The 22,178-nt window shown below is 40.3% G+C and overlaps 1 protein-coding gene across 1 annotated transcript; it reads left to right on the top strand.

The window, feature by feature from the left end:
* Nucleotides 1-1,836: 1,836 nt before the first annotated feature.
* On the top strand, nt 1,837-12,774 carry stum (stum, mechanosensory transduction mediator homolog). Its single transcript, XM_070849873.1, has 3 exons — nt 1,837-2,308; nt 12,469-12,651; nt 12,764-12,774. The coding sequence occupies exons 1-3, from the start codon at nt 2,098-2,100 to the stop codon at nt 12,772-12,774; spliced, it is 405 nt and encodes a 134-aa protein (XP_070705974.1). The 5' UTR covers nt 1,837-2,097.
* Nucleotides 12,775-22,178: the final 9,404 nt, after the last annotated feature.

Here is a 22,178-nt window from a genome sequence, read left to right as displayed (position 1 = left end):
CTATCTTCCGTGTGTTTCAAAGCAGATTAAAAGGAAATTAAAAGTGGGAATTGAACAGGGGGATAGAGAAGGGACCAAAAACCGAGTGATCAATATCTTCCGTATAATTATCCACAGCTTCCCGAGTTGCCAGGAGACCAAATAGAGATGAGAGAGAGGGAAAGAGAAGAAGAGGAAGACGAGACCGGCAGAGAGAGTGAGAGAGACACGCAGACACGTATAAAAGCTGAGAATGATTTCAAGGTTGCGTTGATTTTCACTGTGTTTTTGCCTCTTGTGCTTAGATGGAGCTCATGCTAAGAGAGGTGAGGATGCAGAAGAAGGAGAGAAAGAGAAGGTGAAAAAGTGAGATAGAGCGTATTAAAGAAAAGTCACAGATAGAGTTGGGGGAAGCGGAGGAGGAGACAGAACGATATGCCTGATCTTTAGGGGATTGGGTTGCATGAATAATTACTGAGATATTGACACTGCCTGTCTCTTCATCGTCCATCGTCCTGACTGCCCTCCACTCGGTTTTATCCTTTCTAATCACACGTACACTTTGTCCTGGCTTCCTTTTACTTCTTTCTCCTCCCTGTCTTGATTTATGTCTCTACATTGCTGCCTTGCATAGGGTCTGCCTTATTTTGATCCCAAATTCCTCCTTTTATCTTTCTTTCCTTCTTTCTCTTTCTTTCTTTTGTGCCTTCCCTGTCATTCTTGCTTCTCACATTTCTGTCTTTGTTCACCAGAATCTGTGTTTACAGCTATAAATCTGGTTATATATTCAGGATGAGCAACAATTAGGTTCATTAACATGCTTTCCAATATTACATTAGCATCAGCTGTATTGAACTATTATTACAGACAGGAGTTGTCTGCAAATGCTTCTTTTCTGTAGGCCATCATCTCTGCTTGTGCACTTAAATCTCTTGTGAATGTATTAATGAATTAAATAAACGTAAACAGAACTTTAAACTATTAGCATTAAGCCACAGCAAACACTTTCAATGGTCCTCTTCATGTTAATAATATACGTGAATAATTTGAACAAGAGTTTGAACAAGAGAGAATTTATTCTCTGCATCAATCACTTATCGGATTCAGACCCACTGACTAACGGCTTGTTGAACGTGATCTCATTTAAACAGTAACATTAGATGGGGAGCACTGTTCCTTTAAACGGAGGGAGAGGATGGGGAGTGAAGGAGGGTGAAGACAGGGAGAGAGACAGGGTGGGAGAGAGAGAGGGAGAGGGAGAGGGAGAGAGAGAGAGAGAGAGAGAGAGAGAGAGATGTAGTAGAAAAAGGGGGGTTGTGTGCACTTTGTGTTGGAGAGGTGTGTGGATTGAACATGACTTGACTGAAAGACAGAAAGAAAAAAGAAAGAAAGATTTCAGATGAAATTACTGAAAAGAGCTGCACATCTTTCGAGGATTTTTTTTTTCTGAAGATATATAACAATTTAAGGAGGAACTGCTACTGATTCAAGACTCCTTAAGAACATGTTGGACATGGACATTAATGGCAGACATCGCTGACCTCGGATGAGACACTGGTCACTCTTAAGGACTGAAAAGGGGATTTAAATGAGGATAACTCCACTGTCTTGAGGAGATTTGTCCAAGCAAAATTCTTTCTTTACTTCAGACTTGTTTTTTGGTGGGACTTAAAAAGCTGTGCAGTGACTTTAAAAGGGAAATTATTGGAGATAAGAGCTCCCCAGAGAGGACTGAAAATTTCCTTGAATATTCCTGAGAACCTTCTAAGCAGCAGGATATTCCTCAGATCAGTCTGAAGGGTTTCAAAGTTAAGTTATGTCAGTGTATCCTTCTGGAATCGAAGTTAAGATCTCTGCTTATTCTGTGGAAATATATTGACTCATTATTTACTACCAATTGACTCTATATTTACACTACTTTTAGACAACTTCTTGGTGTTATTTATTTGTAAGTGAATGTGACTTGTGAGCCAACTGTCAAGTTGCACTGCTGAATATTATTTTATCTATTTCTCAAAGGACAAAATTAATCAACATTATTATTTTACCTGCACTTCACCGACTTTGTTTAGTCGTAAGACATAAACCAGACAGAGGACAAGAGAGAAATAACCAGAGATGGCTCAGAAAGAAGGAGGAACAGAGCAGGGCCATGTTAAGACTGGGGACCATCCTGGAGCCAAAGCCATGGCCGGGGCCCCTACAGCCGGAGGGGGAGTGGTGGTAGAGGTCAGGGAGAAGAAGGGACAGCTGAGGGCTGCCATACCCACAATGCCTTTCCCTCTGGCTGTCATCTGTCTGTTTCTGAACACCTTCATACCTGGACTCGGTAAGTCTGGAATGACATCTGTTATTGATTCAGAATTCATTATGTCTGAGTTTCTCGGTAAAAACCAGAGGAACCGTAAAAACTGTAAACTCAATTAAACAACGTGACCAAACACGGGGCAAAGTACTCATGCAGGGTTAAAAAAAAGGGAAAAAAGAGAGCAGGTGGTGGTGAAACTGGAAGACCCACACAGACAAGGAGGCTTTATTGACGTGGTGCAAGGCATGCCAGAAAATAAGGACATAAACAAACATGAAGGCAGAAAATTACATAAATATCAGTGGGGAATGTGGAGTACCCATAAAGTGTTGGAATGGGAAGTCTGCAGTTAGTGACTAGACAAAATGAGTTTGGAACATAAACTGTCCAGCTTCCTTAGTTGTCTCTCTATTGGTCAGCCATTTTCACACATATCTCAACACACAAGAAACAAACTGCCCTCTAACTTTAGGGTAACAAAAATTAAGCTCTGCCGTCATTAAACTTGCTCTCAATCTGCTTAGGTGTGTGGATTTTTCCTGTGTGAGTGCATACATGTGTGGAAAAAAGGGTCAAGAAACACACTAAGAGATGCCATTCACTCCTTGTGTTAAAATAAGAGCTCCGGGGTGTTAATACACACAGCGTCAGTCTGACAGGTGTTAACCCACACGGTAAATGTGGACTCTAAATGTTATCACTGCAGGTAGAAATGTCATCACTCGTGGTATAAAACATCACAGAAATAAGTCTGAAATAAATCACAATGTGTTGCCTCCTAGAGGATCATAGAAGATGATCCGCTCTGCCGCAAAGGTAAAGGATCATTTGACTAAACTAAACTAAAACTCCCCAACTAACGGCGACATTTGTTGTAGTTTAAGTTCAACACCACAACATATACAATACATCGATACAGAAGTAAATACATGTAAATGCAGTCATCTCAGTCATTGAAAACTATTCAACAGCATTAAGAGATATCGAATAGAAAGCAGTAGAAAGAATAAACAGAAGAGCTGTTGGTTGCACCACCATGTCACCATGTAGAAGGTGGAATTTACAACTGGTTGTAATGCATTAGATTTTATAGGTGCACCTAACAAAAGTGGGCACTGAGAGTATGCTGATTGCCTTCTTTAAATAGCCTATGATCCGCCCCTTGCCTCTGATCTATTGGCCACAACTCTGTGTGCTTGTCCTCTCCTCTTCATCACTTCAATCTTCTCTTTTTCTCTTTCTGCTTTCTCTGGGTTTTTTTTCCCCGCTGAAGAAGGCTTTAGTTACCAAATTCTAAATATTTTCTCTCACCTATTCATCCTTTCTCTCTCTCTCTCTCTCTCTCTCTGTCTGGCACAAATTCAGCTGTCTATTTGCTGCAACCTTTCTAGAGGAAATGTCGAATCATTGACTGCTTGAAAATGTCACAAACAGTTGTGTGAGAAAACAAGGTCAGCAAACACCATGGCCCAAATAATCAGTTTTCTCCCCTTTTGGCAGGAATGTTGCCTTGACACACAACCGCAACACAAATTGTCCCCAAAATGTATGAAAATCACCTCAACTAGGTGTGTGTGTTCTGTGTGTATGTGGGTTGGCCTGAATGCCTTGACATTTCATTGAATAGCTGCGGCTAGTTGCCATGACAACACTGACTGAAATGAACACAATGCGGGTGTCTGTGTGTGTGTGTGTGTGTGTGTGAGTGAGCGTCAGTGTGTTTTGGGTGTAATTGACGGAGATTGAAAACAGCAGCTTGTTCGAGCCAAAGTAAAATTGATAAATGTGTAATTGAATTCAGACAAGAATCAAAGGCGGAACGTAATCTCCTGCAGACATGCACACACACACACACACACACACACACACACACACACAGGTGTATGAACAAAGACACACACAAACATGCACATATACAAAGAGAACACACATTACATAGTACTGTAAAATGACAAAATAATGAATGACTTTTATTGCACAACAGATCTACAGAAGTTATTTCAGGACATTGTGTGGTACAGCACCTGGCTCGTCTGCTACTGTAGCATCGCAGGGACAAAGAACCTGTTTGCTGAGAAACATTTACTGGATCACCAAAACCTAAAAACTCACCTGAACTGGAAATACTATCTTTCAAAACTCAAGGTTGAAGGAAAGATCATGGTTTAAAATAACTACTTGGTTAAGGTTAGTGTGCCTCGTGGTCATGGTTAAAGGGACAGGGTGAAACAGCTAATAGCGCCTCTAAAGTTCACAAATTAACACGGTATTTATGTTAAATCTGTATAAAAACTGATGATGTTGCAGTTTTACAGGGAGCCGCTTTTTCCCTCTTTTTTGAGCGCTAAGCTAAACTAAGAGAGTAGTATCAATCTTCTCACTTAATTCTCAGCAAGAAAGCAATTAAGGTTCATAAAATGTCAAACTATTCCTTCAAAATAAATTTGAAAGAAGGAAGGAAATTTGAAAAGAATTTTAAATTCTGGTCTCTGCTGTCAACAGGATGCTGTGCGCCCATTATGTTACAGGAACTACTCTTATGATCATTTTCTGATCTGACACCTCTAAGATTTGCTTAAAGGAATAGTTTTGACTAATCCACATATTTAGTTCCTTGCTGAGAGTAAAATGAAAAGATCAATAGCACTGAGACTGGTGTCGATCTTTTCATCTAACTCTCGGAAAGAAAGTGAATCAGAATAATCCCCAAAATGTCAAATGATACCTTTAAGATTTGGCAACTAAAAGTACTTTCTTAAAAGTATTCTTAGGGAAAGTTTGTGGTATGATCAAAGGAAACAAACGTTGACTGTTGGTGCTGTTTGCAGTGTTAACGTCAGACCCCATTTCATCACTCATAGTATAATAGGTTCACTTAAATGCATTTCTTGTTCTCAAGACAGAATTTCACATGTGCTTCCTTAGATTGAGAAAAATGTTCCTCCAAACAAAAAAAATAAACCTCATAACAATATAAAATGGGCCATAAATCTAAAATATATAATCAGCAAGCCGGTGAGTTTCAAATGTGAGGGGAAAAAAGGGTGTATTTCCACACCATAGCATATATAGGGCCTATGTTCTTCACCCAGAGCTCTGCAGCAAGTTGGAGGATTCAGTGTGACATCCTCCTTCTCCCGGGTTCGCTTGTTTTAACTTTACATTAATCCTGCCTGACGTTATGCTGCCAGAGCTTCAGATTGTGTCCACAATGTAGAGGCCGAGTGAAAATCTAGTGGTGAGTAGTACCACATAAGCAGTTAGTCAGTGCAGTGTGAACTGATTAAGAGCAGTTGGCTTGTAAATAATCACACAACTTTATAGTGAAGGTAATGTACAGTGTTACAATCTTTTGACACAGAGAGCTAAAGTGCATATCTGATTTAACCCTCAGTGTGAGTATACGGGCAGCAGGGGTCATGTGTGGGACTGAGTGTGTGTGTTTGATGGTATGTGATATTGGAGATGCTGACATCTTGCCTCTGGATGTTTGTGCGTGGGTGTGTCTGTGTATGCTTCGGGTCTTCAGCCGTTCTGAGGACCCAATGGATTCGCCTAGAAAATGAAATGAGGGAAAAAGTGGGGGAAAAAAGTGGGGAAATTTTTGCTGGTCCTCATTTTATTCGAATTAATTATGTGTTAGCTGTAGGCTGAAAAGTCACCGTTAGGTTAGAGTTAAGTCTGGTTTTAGGGTTATGAATGAACCCACATGGTGTAATCTGTCTCTAATCAACACATGCTCATATGGTGGATGGCTTCTAAAGGGCTCCATAGTGCACAACATCACTGTATTGTTGATTTAATTTAATTTTACCAAGAGGTGCAATCATGTGCAAATATTCCCACGTGTTGCCTCAACACCTCTGATGTTGTTTTTATAAAAGAAGGCCAAAGAGAAGTTTAATTTGTAGAGACACATGGATGAAGCTTTTCCATCCATCCATTATCTCTGCTGCTTACCCTTACAGGGTTGCGGAAGGGCTGGATTCAGTGCCAGCTAACAATTTAGCAATTTAGAGTCACCAGCTGACCTGACCTGCATGTCTTTGGGCTGTGGGAAAAAGGCGGAGTACTTTTAACAGAACATGCAAACTCCACAAAGAAAGGCCCCCACAGCTGTGGCGACTGCGTTGACCACAGCACCGCCACGGATGAAGCTTTTTTATTTTCTGATAATCTGATCAGTCCCTGGTCGCATCTATCAGTGAGCTGGGATGTGAATGTAGCTTTGTTATACAGATATTTGGCAGCCTTGGACATGTTCACACTGACTGTCAGTGGGTTTACAATTGGCCACAGTAAAAGAGCTGAACAGCTGGTGAAATGTTGTTGCATCTCAGCAGCAAACGGAAGCTTATCTGAGCTTCAGGAGGTGTTTTCTACCCTTTACTTTCCAAGAATGTAGAAGACCTCTGATGTCTGAATACTTCAATTATAAAGATGATTGTAATGTCCATGCATCCTAGACAGTATAAACTTTACTTACAGTATGTTTGAAATAAGTTTCTCTTTAACTGTATTTTTTCAGGAATGCATTGTGTAAAGGATTACAATGTGAAATGTAGTTGTTGTGTTTGCGTTTCCAATCCCTGAAACACTCTGTTGCTATGACATTTATCAAGCAATTTTATTTCTGTGTATTTAGTATAGATTAGTATAGATGGGTGATTTTGCCTTGGCCACACCCTGAACTAATTTAATTGGCCGAACTGTTTTGTCTTCTTCTCCTTCTTTAGGGATCTATAGAGTTACATCATGTGACTAATGTACATCAAGAAAATGAATTAGCTAATTATTTCTTCACTCACAATCAATGAAATTTGATTTGTCACATTTTTCAAGTAATGCTGCTTTAGAGTAAACCTGTCTTTCTCCTTTCATTTCTCCTTTTCTTTCCCTTCCCCCTCTGTCGCCTTTTATGTCTGCTCCTTCTTTCTTTCTGTCTTTCACGCTCTTACACTCCATCATTAACCTCCCACACTACCAGTGGGTGCTCTGTAGAGTTCTCTGTGTAATTATAGTCATTAGTCTGGCTAATATCAAGGCACACACATAGACACACACACACACACACACACACACACACACACACACACACACACTCACAAAATCTCCCACATGTGACATACAGAGGATCCAAGAGCTTTTCACACATGGAGAATTGTTAGAGTAGATTTCTCAAACTGAGAGGGTTAAAAAATTATTAAACCTTTATGATTGCAGTGGGGGACTGTTGAGCACATATCTGTCAATGTTTTATCCAGCTGCACATATTCATAGACAGCAAGATATTTCCTTGATGGTTTGCTTAGTTCAAATCAATAATGGGCAGTTTGAAAGGTGCTGTAAATGGTCAGCAGCCACAAAGTGTGGAACAGTGGAGTCGTTCAGTTTTTTTATTGCTTTGATATTGCCTGTGCCTGTTAACAGGAAATCTCCATCAAATGATTTTGGATGTTTCGCTGTTTCATTAACTTCTGTTCGTCAAACAAAGACACTGGGAAGATAACGTGATGCTGATCTTTTGGTCTCTGCAAAGACCTCACTGGTCAGACACATATCAAATGAATTTTCCCCGAGAGTGAATGGACATTAGAGCTTAAATGGTTAATTGATTTATAAATCTAATGGTAAATTAAAGCTGCTTTAATCGATATTTTTACATTAGCAGTGTATCAACATCACTCGCAGAGAGTTATCAACTGACTTCGCAGTTCCGCTCGGCTCTTTCGAGTGCTTTACTGTCTTTCAGCTCATTGTTTATTCATTTGTTTTCAGGTACAGTGGGCAGCTATTTTCTGCTATAAACATTACGTTGTAGCTATCTGACCTGCAACAAACAACCAGCAAGTAATAGAGGTAGTCGCATCAAGCCATGCTGTCCAGCCACTATGCCCTGCTGTGAGCCTACAATAGCAGAATATAGCATGTTGCTGCTAAAGATCAGATATTTCCCTCAGCAGTTGGTAGAGACCAAAATTAGAGCTAAAAGTAGAGTGAATATTGGACTTATATTGACCAGGCAGCCAGAAACACCACTCCAAATAAATAAAGTTGCTGCACATCTGCCGGATGTGTGAAAACTGTTTGCTGATGTGTGAAAACTGTTTTCTAACAGGTTCACCATGTCAACTAAAAGGTGACAATATGTCAGTGTTCTGTTTACAGATTATTTCTGGTGCTGCGTTGTGGCCAAAAAAATCGCATTTTCGAGAAAAAATTGCAAGTTCGAGGTATTTCTAAAGCAAAACATAAAAAGTTTATTGGCTCCAATTTCTCAGATTTGAAAACAAACAATTTGAGGAGGACACTTTGGGCTCTGCAAAACTGCTTTGAACTGTTGCCTCAAATTTTATTGACCAAACGATAAATTGAGTTTATTTATTTATTTTATTATTCATCAGTAATGAAAATAACCATTAGTTGCAGCCCTATCAGACATAGATGATGATCATGATGATCATCATTTCTTCCAACACCCATTTCATCCAATGATAAAAACCTGCTGCTCAGTGAATGCAACACACATGACTTTCTACCAGAATAATGAGAAGTAGCCAGACTGTATAAATCCTGCTTTATGTGCCAAAGACGGAAGAGATGTGTAACCATTCAGCCACCAACTTGCTGTCAATCACGGCTCATGTCTGGAGGTGGGCAACTCCAACGGCAGCCAGAGCATCTGCTGGTGGGTGTGGCCTCCGCGACCTGAACATTTCTCTGTCTGATCAGACCATATCGGCCTTGGATGGAATCTCATTTTAGCCCACTGTTGCTCTTTCTGTGAGATGCTTTGAAATGAGCATCAGCTCAAAGCTTGAACGGAAAAGTAATATCTAATTCATCTCTCCTCTTCCACATGTAAACATTGCCATTCTTCCAGGGCTGCTTACTATTCTGGGATTGTGTCTGTCCCAGAGTTTTTGGAAACCATTCCAGATAAGGGCAGTGTAGGCCATGTGAAAGTAAATATTATAGTATACATTAAGGTTTGTCAGAGATAACAGGGCAAATGGAGTATATCTAGTATGTTTGTGTTTCTATTGACAGATTCATCATGACAGAGCTCTCAGTTTTCAGTTTGCCAGCTAATGTCAGAAAGAGTGAAAAATAGAGGAACAGACCAAGAGAGAAAAAGTGATAAGAAACTAACTTCTATATGAGTCGACTTTGGCCTTTTCTTGCTCCGGAGAATCGAGATGCAGCTGGCATCCCGGACGTTCTTGTCCCTCCCTCCCCCCACCTGCTTGGCTTGCTGTGATATTTGAATTCCTCCAATGTGACTAGTAACACAGAAAGAGAAGGGCCAAGGCCATGATGCACACAACGCCCACCAGGCATTTCTTGTGTCGCGTTCAGTATTTGCAGTATTCAGTTCAGAATTTGCAAAAGGGTTTCAACAAGCCCGTAGAGACACCCCTGAACATCAGCTAATTCTGTGAATAATTTATGATTTTGTACGAATGAAAACATTTCTTTGACTGAATGACTCAAACGCTAAGAACACACCTCACATTCAGATGGTTTCTGCTCAGTGACACTTTCTGCATAAATACTAACTAAATAAAGACGAGGGGAAACACTACAGACGGACTTATATCTTGTGTCATTCCTCTAATCTTAACCAGTTTCATGACAGTTTTATCAACGGTGATTGTTGTAATGCTGTTAAAAATTAGAGAATGCTGTTAGAATATGAGGTGAGAATATCTACTACAGCAGTTCAATGTGTTGGGGAATCAGATTTTGGTGCATCGTTTGACGAACACGATACAGTCTAAAGCATCCTGTAGCCTGCAGAAGATGGAGATGGGAGATGAGGGTACACTGGTACTGTGCATGCAATGTGGACATGCCCCAAAATCCATCCAATCTGAGTGATGATTCACTGTTATATTTGTGAACCTCACAAGTTTCAATTCTGTCCAGAGCTTCATATCATAGGAGGAGGTATTCTATGTTTCTCTGCAATCATTGAAAGACTGGACCAAGATGAGAAAAATGATTGGATGGAAAATGATTCTCAGGAGCTGCGTTGATGGCCTCCTCCTCAGGAGTTGACAACAGACTTCAGAAAACTTCCTGCATGTTGAAAGAATATCATATAGGGACAAAACTGAATTTATTTCCATGTGCGAATTCTGCTTTTGTTCATCTCTCATCTCTTTTTTTCTCATTTAATATGAAAGCCATTTTGGGGGGAGATGGGACATTTGGGACAAATTCTGCTTTAGAGTATCTTATATTTCAAAATAAAATGAAATGTCATAAAAAAATTGCACAATTAAAAAGTCAGTAATCCCTAGAAATGGCTGTTGGCAAACTCAGTGTGAAGATTGTGGCTGTTACATTAACAGTGGTCGTCCTATTCACAAAAATGAATGTATGGATGTGACATGGGTTTAAACAACAGCTAGTATTTTGTTAGTGAGCCAGTGTGAAATAATGCCAAAGAAAAGACTGCAGGCTGGCAAAATGACAGATAAGTAGGCTAATCTCAACATGTCATTGATAATATGAGGTAGACCTATACAGAGTACAAATCATATTCTATATATTCCTGAGGAAATGTTGTCATGGAAACACCCTGTAATGAAGTAATCCCATTTGTGTGCGCTGAGACACACACGTGCTGCTCTGTGTGATACAAACACAGCACACACACACACGGTGCATTTACTGTACAATGAGCGGGGCCAGGGAAGGTCCAGGTCTCCAGATAGATAACAGGATAAGGACTGATATTGAATTTCACTCAGGCAGACAAGGATTGTCCCCAGAGATAATCCTGTATTCAGAGTCTTTCAGTGCTCTCTTCCAAGGCATAGATCCACTGCTGCCGTAGCCAGATACTCATCAACAGTGGCCACTCACTGACCTACTTACTCAGGGACGCTGAGTGGACCGTGCGAGGTATCGCTGTGTCAAGCTTCAGTCTACGATCTGTCTCACTGTGCTCAACCTGTTATTTCTTCTGGGCAGAGAAAAGTTTTATTCCCATGTTTTTAGTTAAGGCAGTGGACATCTGCAACTCTGGGCTATGCTTGACCGTAATTCTTATGTTACATACGTGGACATCACTCACATGGCTGTCTGCTGTCTATGATACCATTCGGGGCTTGGCAACAAAACAAATGTTTACAGTTTGAGTTTACAGTTAAATTCAATTTTTTGGGGGTAAAAGCATGTTGTTGTCAATAGTGTGGTGAATTCTATCCAATTGTCCTTTGGTGATCCGTCCTTTGGTGTCAGTCATTGTGTTTAGTGCTATTAGCAAATGCACAAACACACTTAAAGGTCCCATATTCTGCTTATTTTAAAGATCATACTTTTATGATTTTAAAGATCATACTTGTATGTGGAGGTTCTACTAGAACAGGTTTACATGGTCTAATGTTCTAAAAACACATTATTTTTCTCTTAGGGGACGTGGCTGCTGCAGCTTCTTTTCATCCTCTTGTCTGAACGCTCTGTTTTAGAAGAACAGAACAATCTGCTGCTTCGTTGTTGTCTTATCTTCGTGTTACTGGAGGCAGGTGATAGTGAGGAAAGACACAAGGTGGATTCAGGAGGTTTTCAGCGGGTGGGTACAGTCGGCCTGCTGAGGGGCTGGAGGAGGTCATATGATCAACAGATCCCCTTATGTCATCATAAAGGGAGCCAAATCCAAACAGTGTGTTTTTACCAACATTTACTGAAAGATGGAGCAGGAGAAAAAGAGAGAGGATGGTCTTTCCTCATAGTTTGACGGTCTGTAGGCACACTGGGGACACATATTTATGTTGAAAAGACATTAAAAAGTGCATTTTGCATCATAAATCAGCATGTACAGTCACTCTGAGCATGCTGATGTTAGCATTTAGCTCAAAACACTGCTGTGAATCACACTGGAGTTTACTGTCAGGTTACCAGCAGAGGCAAGCAGTTGTTTCCACGTGTCTCTTCTTGCGTATTTCACAGGAAAGTTTGGTGTCTGCTGTGTAGTATTCTTCAGTAGAAATTAACCAGAGAGGAAAATTCCTCTGCTTCATGTTGGGGAAACACATCATGGAGCCAAACGCTCTTTATAATAGCAAAGTACTGCATCAGCACTGTGAAAGGAACAAACAAACCTTGTAATGAACTGTGTAGTTTTTGTTTTTGGTAACAGGATGTTGTGTTGTTTTGCTTTTTTTCCACAGGTACCTTCATCTCGGCGTTCACGGTGCTGTGCGGAGCTCGCAGTGATCTGATCTCAGAGCGAGGTGTTTGTTGCGTGTTCTGGCTCAACGTGGCCGCAGCCCTCATCCAGATACTGACAGCTGTTATCATGGTTGGGTGGATCATGAGCATCTTCTGGGGAATGGACATGGTCATCCTGGCAAGTCAGTACTTGTCTAGCTGTGTTTGTCTTTCTGTCTGACAGTTTGCTTTCTTTTTTTTTTTTTGGTCTTGTCTGCTTTTCTTTTGTTTGTCTGTCTCACTTGTGACATGCAGTAGATGGCTGAGTTCAGCGTCTATCCAAACTATAGAAAAATGAAAATCAACACCGGGGGGGTCTGGAGATATTCTATATTTTCTAATTCCCATTAAAAAACCATCAATGAACTGATCCAACTAAGTACTATCTGTCTTTGATATCATAGACACAGTCAACCTGATATCTTATGCCTCTTTGCCGTAGAGCTCTATTGTTATCCATAAACTATTAAAAACACATTGGTGCACTGAGTGACAAGTTACTTTATCACAATGAACGTGGGCACTGTAGTTTATTTTGACTCAGTCCCACTTACACCACCCTGCTGCCATAAATACTCACTATGCACCCAATGTGCAATCATCCGCAGCTGAAAATAGTCCCCGACAAATACCCTACTTACTCCTGTTTGGGAAACGTTTAGGGAAAACTGCAGGAAGACATTCATAGTGTTGCGCTCTGTTCATCTCATGAAAAGAGAGCTGGAGGGAGACGTTCAAACCCTGGTTTCATTGTCACCTCCACACAGTTGTCCAGTCACGGTGTGAAGGGGTGTGAATGTGGGTCTGCTGGTTGCGTAAAAGGCACAGAAATGGCTGGACCCAACCGAGAGGGGGTCTGAAGCTGTTCAACCATCCAACGACATCTGTCTCTTCATGGGATTTGGTGACAGTAAACCAATATATGAATATATAGATGAATAAATATGTGGAATAACAGCACTCTGCACAACCCTGTTTAGAGAAAGAAAGAAAGATGTAGAGGTAAATGCAAAGTACTGAGATGGAGAGATTGGGTAATTTTACCGCCTTCTCTGTCAGAAAGTAGTGTCTTCACCTTGGGCATTGATGCATGAACAAGTGTATACACACACACACACACACACACACACTCATACAGTCACTACTCTCTCGTTGCACCGAGGCAGCCTTTGAATTACCACAGCTCTCCTTTGTGTGTGTCAGTGCGCCTATGTGAGGTAATTGCTGCGCAAAATGTGTGTTGGTGCACACACGCCTGCGAGAATCTTGTCTGCGGTGTGTTTGTGTGTGAGGTACAGTAATTGTGTGTGTGGGAGTGAGCGGCCCCCCTGGTGTGTTTTTGTTCACTGCCCCCCCAAACACTCCCCCTACTGTTTTTCAGGCCTCTGGGCACACGCTTTATTCAACTGTTGCTGCTACAATCTATACTCCTGTTCGAGGCCAGATTCTCAGAGTGAAATCATGCATGAAATGTGCTTCGAAGATCAATTGTTATTCAACTATTCAACACCATAATGCAATACATGCAGCTTTAGCAGTTATGCTCTTATTCAGCTATTCCCTCTTTCTTCCTGCATGCACTGAATGGCTCTGATAATGTGGCATGTTTATCAGGTTTCTCCTTCCCTCTGTAAGAGAAGGAGCCTGTGGTGCATATGATTAATGTCTCCTGTCTTTCCAAACCTTCACATCTACAAACACTCTTGTACGTTGTCTTCTGCCCCACTCCCTCTCTTCTCTCTCTCTCTCCATCTATCTAATGATCATATTATCTTCCTCCCACTGATCGCCTTCCCATTGCCTCTTTCTCTAACGATTGTTCCTATTTGATCTCGTCATATCTTTACTCCTTCTCCCTCTCTCACATTATTCCTCCTACTCTGTGCCCCCCACCCCCGCCCCGTGTCTTCCTCTCCGCCTCAGTTTCTTCTTCGCCTTTTTTTCACTTGTTCCGTCTCCCTCCGTTCCCGTCTCCCATATTTCTGCTTATCGATCCAGCGAGCCAGGCTTATGTTACTGTATTTGTGTTTATTTGATTGTGTAATGTATCTGAATCAAAATGAGGTCAGGTCATGTTGACAGAAGGTTTTTCTTAACTCTTGTAATTGTAATACTCTTTATAAATGTCTCTTTTAATCCAAATAGCTTTTTCTAACTTTAAAACAGCCAACTTCTGTGTAATTATACTTAAAAATGATAAAACAAAGAAGTTCATGCTTTTCATCACTAACTGCCTCTCTTGTCTCTTCTCCCCTCTTCTTTGTCTCTGTTCTCCTTTTTCATGAACCAAAGTTTCTGATGGTAAGTATTTACCTTTTATCCATTCACCACCACAGCGAGTTGATAAAATTGTGTAGAAACGCAGAAGTAGTGAATAGTCAGCTCTGCTGAATTTAACCTAGATGCCGAATAAGCAAAAACAAATAACCACATTTCCCAGGCTTAGAAAAACTTACAAAGATGAATTTAGAACTTTCTCATGATCTTTCATCTGGTTTGTACAGGACACATATTATTTTTAGTATCTTCACAGAGTCAGCCTAAATCTCTCAAGCATTAAAGTTCATTATTGACCTTGGAAATAGTTGTCCATGGTTTGGATGAAAATTTCAGCTGTCAAGATTTGTTGTTGACTTGTCAAAAAAAGTTATGTTCACATTTTAAATGTGTATCTATGAGCTGTAAAAAAAAACAAAAAACATGTTAAATGAATTGCCATCGAAGATTTTTGGAGGAAGTTGAAACATATGTGACCTCATGCGAGTGGATGCAATGCTAACAAAACGGGGACCCACTTGTAAAACATTGCTCCATAGAGCAACTGGTAGTCAAAACCTCCCCAGGATAGCTTTAAAAATAGATAGGAGGTAATGATTAATGGAGGAAAATCCTCATGCTTCAGTTACTGGTGGTCCGTCATCTACACCTGTCCTGGCCCTGGTCCTGTTGATCCTAACCAGACCCCAAAGGCTGCTACAATTCTATTTTTAGAAATGTTTAATAAGAGCTAAGAGAAGAGTTTCTTATTCATCACTGATCAAGTTTCCAATGCTTTGGAAACCATAACTCAAGGCAGACTAGTATTGTTTCCGTTTTTGAGGAAACTTGGGTAATGGATTGTTTTCCAGCCAACACATGATGGAGCATTAGCTCTTAATGCTCCAGCCAAGCTGCATTTAGGTTCTTGCTAGCCTCTTTGCTTTCAATTGTCTCAATTAAATGAAATGCAGAAAGGCAATTATTGTTGAAAGTTCAAACAAAATGTTTAGCAGCTGCATGTGGCTCTTTAAAAACCTCTTAACTGGGGCAATAAAAGCCAGATAATGGTTTGCACAATTGTTTTCTCTACAAGCATTTAAAAGTGTCTCTCTTTTCTTAATCTCCCCTCCTCCACTGCCCCCCCACTCTTCCTCAGGCTATAGAGACCAGGGTCTTCCTCAGGACGTCTGAGCGAGGTCGCTCTCATGTTGGCTGATTGATCACACGGACAGTTTGGCCTCTTTAACCTCCCTGAAGCCTGATGGTGAGCGTTACCTTTGTGACGACCTGTAGCTGTCTGTCTCTTTCAAACGGTGGACGACAGAGAAGAAGCAGAGACGTGAAAATAAATTAGCCACATGGAGAAAGAAAGAAGGAGAGGATCAGATCTGTGGAGAAAACTTCTGATTGCAAGCTGCTGATTGGTTGATACCGGCCCACACTTACATTTGAATTTTGGGATGGGGAAAAGAGAATAAAGCTGTACAGTCACAACAAATACAGTGGATAAGAAAACATGTTTGTATTTTGTTGAGTAATTCTTACAGTGATTTTTGAATTCTGTCTTTTGATATTTGATCTATCTGACAAGAACCATAAATAGTTTATAACATGTCGGGGTAGGAACATATTGATTTTCAAACTTTAATTCTGTATTTTTGGCTCGCCAGATGAAAAAAAATGAACCTTCACAAATGCTGTAAATGAAATTACTGCTGAAAGAGGTGTGTTCAACGGAATGATGCATTACACATATTGGGCTCGTGAACGTTCCCACTGCCGCTGTTAGATGTCAGACTTTAACATTACCCTTATTGTAAACAGAGATACGTACGCCACAGCTGCACTAACAAATAGCTCTCATGATAAAACATAGCCGAATTTGTCTAGATTATTAACTAAATTATTATTCACAAAATCATAGTAACTTGCCACTAAATCTGACAATCACGGAGAAATTATTCCAGCAAACATCGTCCACAGGAGCATATCATCAAACTATGCTAATAGCTCTGTCACTTTGTATTCAGGGGAGAGAGTTTGTTTGATAATCTGATCATGATGGAGGTGTTTGGGACCCATCTATGAGTCTATTGTTACTGTAGGTACTGTATTTTTTCACACATCTCTAACATGCTGCATCTCACTGCCAATCAAAGGACTGTGCTGAAAATGACTCATGCCTGTTGATAATTACTCGATTCAAAATTTCCCATCTCTTAAATGTGTAAATCAGTGTGAAAGAGAAATTGCACATGAGAGCATTGTCTCGAATGTATAGTTTTCTAAATATCCGCTCTTAAAGCTGTGGGAAGCAGTTCTCTGGAAAAGGCCAGAAAAAAAAGCCTTTTCCAGAGAATTTGAAAAAATGCAGCTCTCCCCTCTCTGTGCCGAGCCTTTCACACCAGATGAGCAGCATTTCATACGTGCAGGATAACAAAGTTAGCAGCTTCAAACGATCTGGATTGTACAGCTCCAATTCTATGGGAGTTACCATCCTGTTTTCTTGTCTGTAAAGCCCTTTGAGATGATATACTGTGATTCAAGGCTCTAACGTTTGGATGTTACATGAAAATGAACTGGAATTAGCTGCAAGCCTTTGATAAGTTTAGCAGGAGGCTAAACCATTAGCAACATTCAACATGGCCACTCATCACATGCTTTCATGGCAAATCCACATCCACAACTTAACAAACCTGCAACACATTTAGATATTACAGTAAAGTGAAGTCATGATTATGATGATGATGAGGATACCGTTATGTAACGTTACAGAAACATTAAATTGAATTAGTCACAGCTGCGAGCGTTTGGCCAACGTTACGGTTGGCAGAAGGCTAAACTATTAGCATTTAACATACATACACAATGCATGGATGTATTATGTATCCATGGCTCAACCAAACAAACTACTCTTACACGTTCAGATGTTAGAGGAAAAAGAAGTTAGCAGCTTTATCATAAAGTTTTCTCCATCTCTGAAATGTGTATTGACACAATAACACGATGTCGACTCGTGTTTTATTGCGTTCGTAGTCAGCCTCTCTTTTAGACTCTCTGTTCGATAAGTCAGTCTTCCTTTGTTATGGTTGCTTTGCAGTTTTGGCAGTTGCTCCAATGCTGGAATAGCAACTTATTTGTCAGGATTTTCTTTGAATCTTTGGATCAGAGGACATGCACACACATCTGCTTTTGTAGAACAGCCAATAGGAACGCTCTCTCTCTCTGTGAGAGGACTGTGATTGGCCAAAGTTTAGGCGTTTAGATTTTCTAAAACCTGAAAACAGAGCCAAGAGGAGATGCAGAATGTGTAATTTTTGCCCAATTACACTAAAAATAAATTGCCTACCCCGGCTTTAATATCGGTCTCTCTGGGGTACCATTAGTTACCCAGCTGTCTGTCAGATTATGACAAAGACTCAGTTATATTAATGTCATTTAAATTTGCACCTGAAGTTCATTGTTTGAACAGAAATTTTGGGTTTGTTTGATAAGGGTCATACATCCATTGCAAATTAGTCAGTCAAACAGAGTAATTAATATTGAAATCTGAATATTTCTAGGTTGTTGAATTCAGTGTTTTGCATGCATATTGTGTATTCATATTAATGTGTAAGTAATGGACTGAGTATAACTATGTTGGGGGGTCTTTAGGTAACAAGAAAAGACGGATAATTCTATAATATGTCCAAAATGTTGAAATAGTTAAGACAGCTGTCTTGGAAGTGTTGATCCAAACAAAGCTTTTCCCAGGATGCCATATCAGCTTTCTCATGCACTGCATCATTGGCTCACTTCCCTGAAAAATATCCAAGAGTATCAAAAGTTAAAGAGCCTTAAAGAAAGAGAATTAAACCAGCTAGCCTTAGCTGTAACACTAATGGAAAGTGGTGCACTAAATCCAAATCACTGCGAGTGCGATTTGCAGGAAAAGAGTGCTCGGCTCAGTTACAGAAATGCAAATTATTACCTCTCTTCTTAAATGGGGCAGATTCAGCAAGTGTCGTGCAGCATTTCTAGAAAGTGGAGCTAAATCTATTGATAGTGCAATTTTATATTGATCGTGCCTCTACAGAAATCAGACTTAATGCGCATAATTCAAAATGTGATTTTACCCTCCTCTTCATTTGATTTTCTTCTGGTGATGTAGATCTGATTCTTTTTTAATCATACCGCTACATTTAATTATCTTCATTATCTTAGCCAATTTTTGTAAGATAACTACCGTATTTTTGATGACAACACCAACGATTGTATGTTTTGACTGTGTTTATGTTGTATTGTGTTTGTGTGTGAGACAGATGATGATAGTATTTTATGCCTTACAAATGATCAATGTTCTCCTGCAAGTGTTTTTTGTAGCAGTGACGCTGGAGTTGCTTTGCTTTATTTGGGTTTGGGTGCAATTTATAGCTCTGAAATAACTGTTATTTAGACACTTTATTATAATCAACTGTTCCGTCCTATACACGGATTCTGCTTTGTGTTTCAGGGGGAATACTGACTGTTTTTTAAATGATGATGGTGTCGTGCTAGCTTTGCGACTGTAGAATGAACATACTGCCATGTACAGTTATCTGCATGCATCGCTTTGGTGTGAAGTCACTGTATAGAGTAACATGCACACACAGACTTGACTATTTTAAGACTGTAGCTTAGTTCTGTGACTTTGCAACATTGGTTTTATTCGAAGCCGTTTGAGGTGATAATAATACAAAACCTTGCAATTAAATAAGTTTTGGTTCTACTGACTGAATGCTTGTGAGATCTCTGATGCTGAGCTGTTCTACAACAAGTTTGCACTCTCACCCCTCACAAACCAGAGCAGCAGATTTAGTGCCCGGCTCAAGGGGTCCTCAGAAGTGGCAGGAGGGGGGAGTGTTTCAGACATGAGCACACTGTTTACCCCGTGGAGCCGAGGAATTCTGCAGTCACTGTTTCCATAACAAAACCACGGAGTAGCGCTTATCCTGGTAGGATTCAATATGTGCACATTTCTGATGCAAATAAACGGTGTGAATTCAGATCTGTTAAACATGTTTCTCTGTAGCAAGCTACAGACTATGACATGAAAGCTGTCAATCCTGCTGTAACTGTGGCTTGACATTTAGCAATTTTCCTTTTGCTGTAAAATTTGCTCCAAATTCACTTTTTGGCCAATCGGTTTCAAACTAATTTCTTTTTCAGAAGCTAGAGTAATTTTTCAGTGAGCATGGAGAACACTTCATTTCTTCTAAAGCAATGTTGATGCATTCATCTCTCTAAACACCATTTTTAGCCACACTAGCGGAGTGGCCCGAGGGGAAGGCAATGTCTGTCGGACAGACCCTCAACTGGGTCAAGACTGAAATATCTCAACAGCTACTGAATGGAGGAAAAAATCTTATGACTTTGGTGATTCTTGACTTTTTGTCACCAGGTTGACATGACTCTAAACCTTTAAACACTTGGTTTCCCTCAGCACCATCATCAGGTCAAGATTTTTTTATGACCAAATGCATGTAAATTTAATGACATTCCCATTAGCGTCAACTACCTACTGTGTTTAGTGCTGCTAATAAGCAATTGTTAGCATACTAAACTAAACATACTAAAAATCATGTTTGCATTTTCATTGTGACCATCTCAGCATGCCAACGCATTAAGCTCATAGCAGCTCCTCACAGTGCTGCAAGCGTGAGGCTGTTACTTTGTCAGATGATTATTTTAAGGGTACATATTTACAGTGTGTACATTTCTTTAGTTAATTCTACACCACTGAGTCCATATGTTTCTGTGGGAACTACGCTCTGGTTGTATTCACTCTATTCACTCACTAAAAGACGTACCACTATTTTCCTAACCAAACACCATGAGACACTGCAGAGATCACTCCTAGGTTAGACTTGGTATCTTTGGTCAGTTTCCCAAAGATGCAGAGCAGTGATAGAGGGGAAGTTTCAATGATTACCACTCCAGGTTGAATTAGCAGGATGTGTGAATTTCTAGTTCACTGTTAGGCACTAAAAAACAGCGTTTGGTGTCATTCTCTCAAGTAAAGCTGTCATATCTTGGCAGATCCACAGCCCAGCTGAGTGCCGCCTTGTTCAGGTTCCTTACAGTTCTCAAATTTGCCTTAAAGGCTCAAAAGTGCATCTCTTGAGTACTCCATACTCAAAATAGACAAAATCTGTTTCCATAGCAATAATGAAAATAGTCTCATTAAATATCTGCATATGGTGGTAATGAGGATAAGAAAGATGCAAATCACACTGAGGAAAGCTGGTGGAGTTAGTGTTTGTCTTTAAGGATTGTGCCCGGACTTGCTGACTCTCCTCTGTCTCCAAATAAGGATTTCTCACTGCCTGCTCTTTTGAACCCGACTATTAGGCACACAACATACCCCTAAATACTCCAACCATCCTCTCCATCGTGTAAACACAACCAGAGCTGAGTTGTTTCCATCTCAGCTCAGCAAGTTGCAACGTCAAAACACTCTCAGGCCATCAAGACGTAATGCAGTGACATCATGCATACGCTTCCACCCAGTAGCCATATGGGATTAAATACAGTCATCTCATCAACGTTTCAACAATTTCAGGTCCTGACCTCATGGTTCGGTTATCCTCAGGAGTCCAGTGTGGTTCCTAGAATACAGCTTGGATAAAAATATATTCAGGGAAAACAGCAGATGGCATTTGACTGGAATTAATGAAGTTGCATGAATCTGTTGGCAAGCTTATGCTTCCATAAGAATATTAAATCCTTGCAGTCCAAAATATACTTAGCCTAATAAATGTTGTAGAATATTAGATTGGCAGCCACACAAGTGCATTTTGTTTAATTAGCTTGTTCAGCCTCAAACATATAATTTTAGCCTTCAGTGTTTAACGTGTTTGAGTATACAAATGAAGGTTCTGGTGGCTTCTCCTACAACACAATCAATATATGATTATAGATGCACCCAATGACACTGTTGCACTGTGCGATCATTCCCCACTCTAATATCTCCCTCCTCTCTCCAGGATATTGTCTAATAAAGCAGAAAAGACACAGTAAACATCCAGCAGCCAGCTGAGTTTCATATAATTATCTGTCTGGCTTCAGGCTGGTTATGTTTTCTGCTGTTATTGGGATGTCAGTATTAGAGGAACTGCTGGAGCTTTATTCAAAGTGACCTGTTAGTCACCGTGCGGAGACACAACAGCGCCACATGCTGGACTTTCAGGTAATTTGCAACAGGCTGTGAGTTTAACACTGAAAGACAACAGCTCTGAATAATTGGGGGAAGTGTGAATGTTGGATTTCCAAGCACAGACAGAAAGTATTACAATCAAGAGGGTGACTCAGAGAGGAAAAAAGGGGGGAAACGTGTGTGTCTACGTGTGTGTCTACATGCACGCACCCTAGAACACGTGAGCTCCTGTGCGTG

Source organism: Pempheris klunzingeri, chromosome 18 (assembly GCF_042242105.1).
Source record: "Pempheris klunzingeri isolate RE-2024b chromosome 18, fPemKlu1.hap1, whole genome shotgun sequence".
Taxonomy (NCBI): Eukaryota; Metazoa; Chordata; class Actinopteri; order Acropomatiformes; family Pempheridae; genus Pempheris; species Pempheris klunzingeri.
The sequence above is the reverse complement of the archived record's forward strand: the minus strand, read 5'-3'. Positions and strand labels throughout refer to the sequence as shown.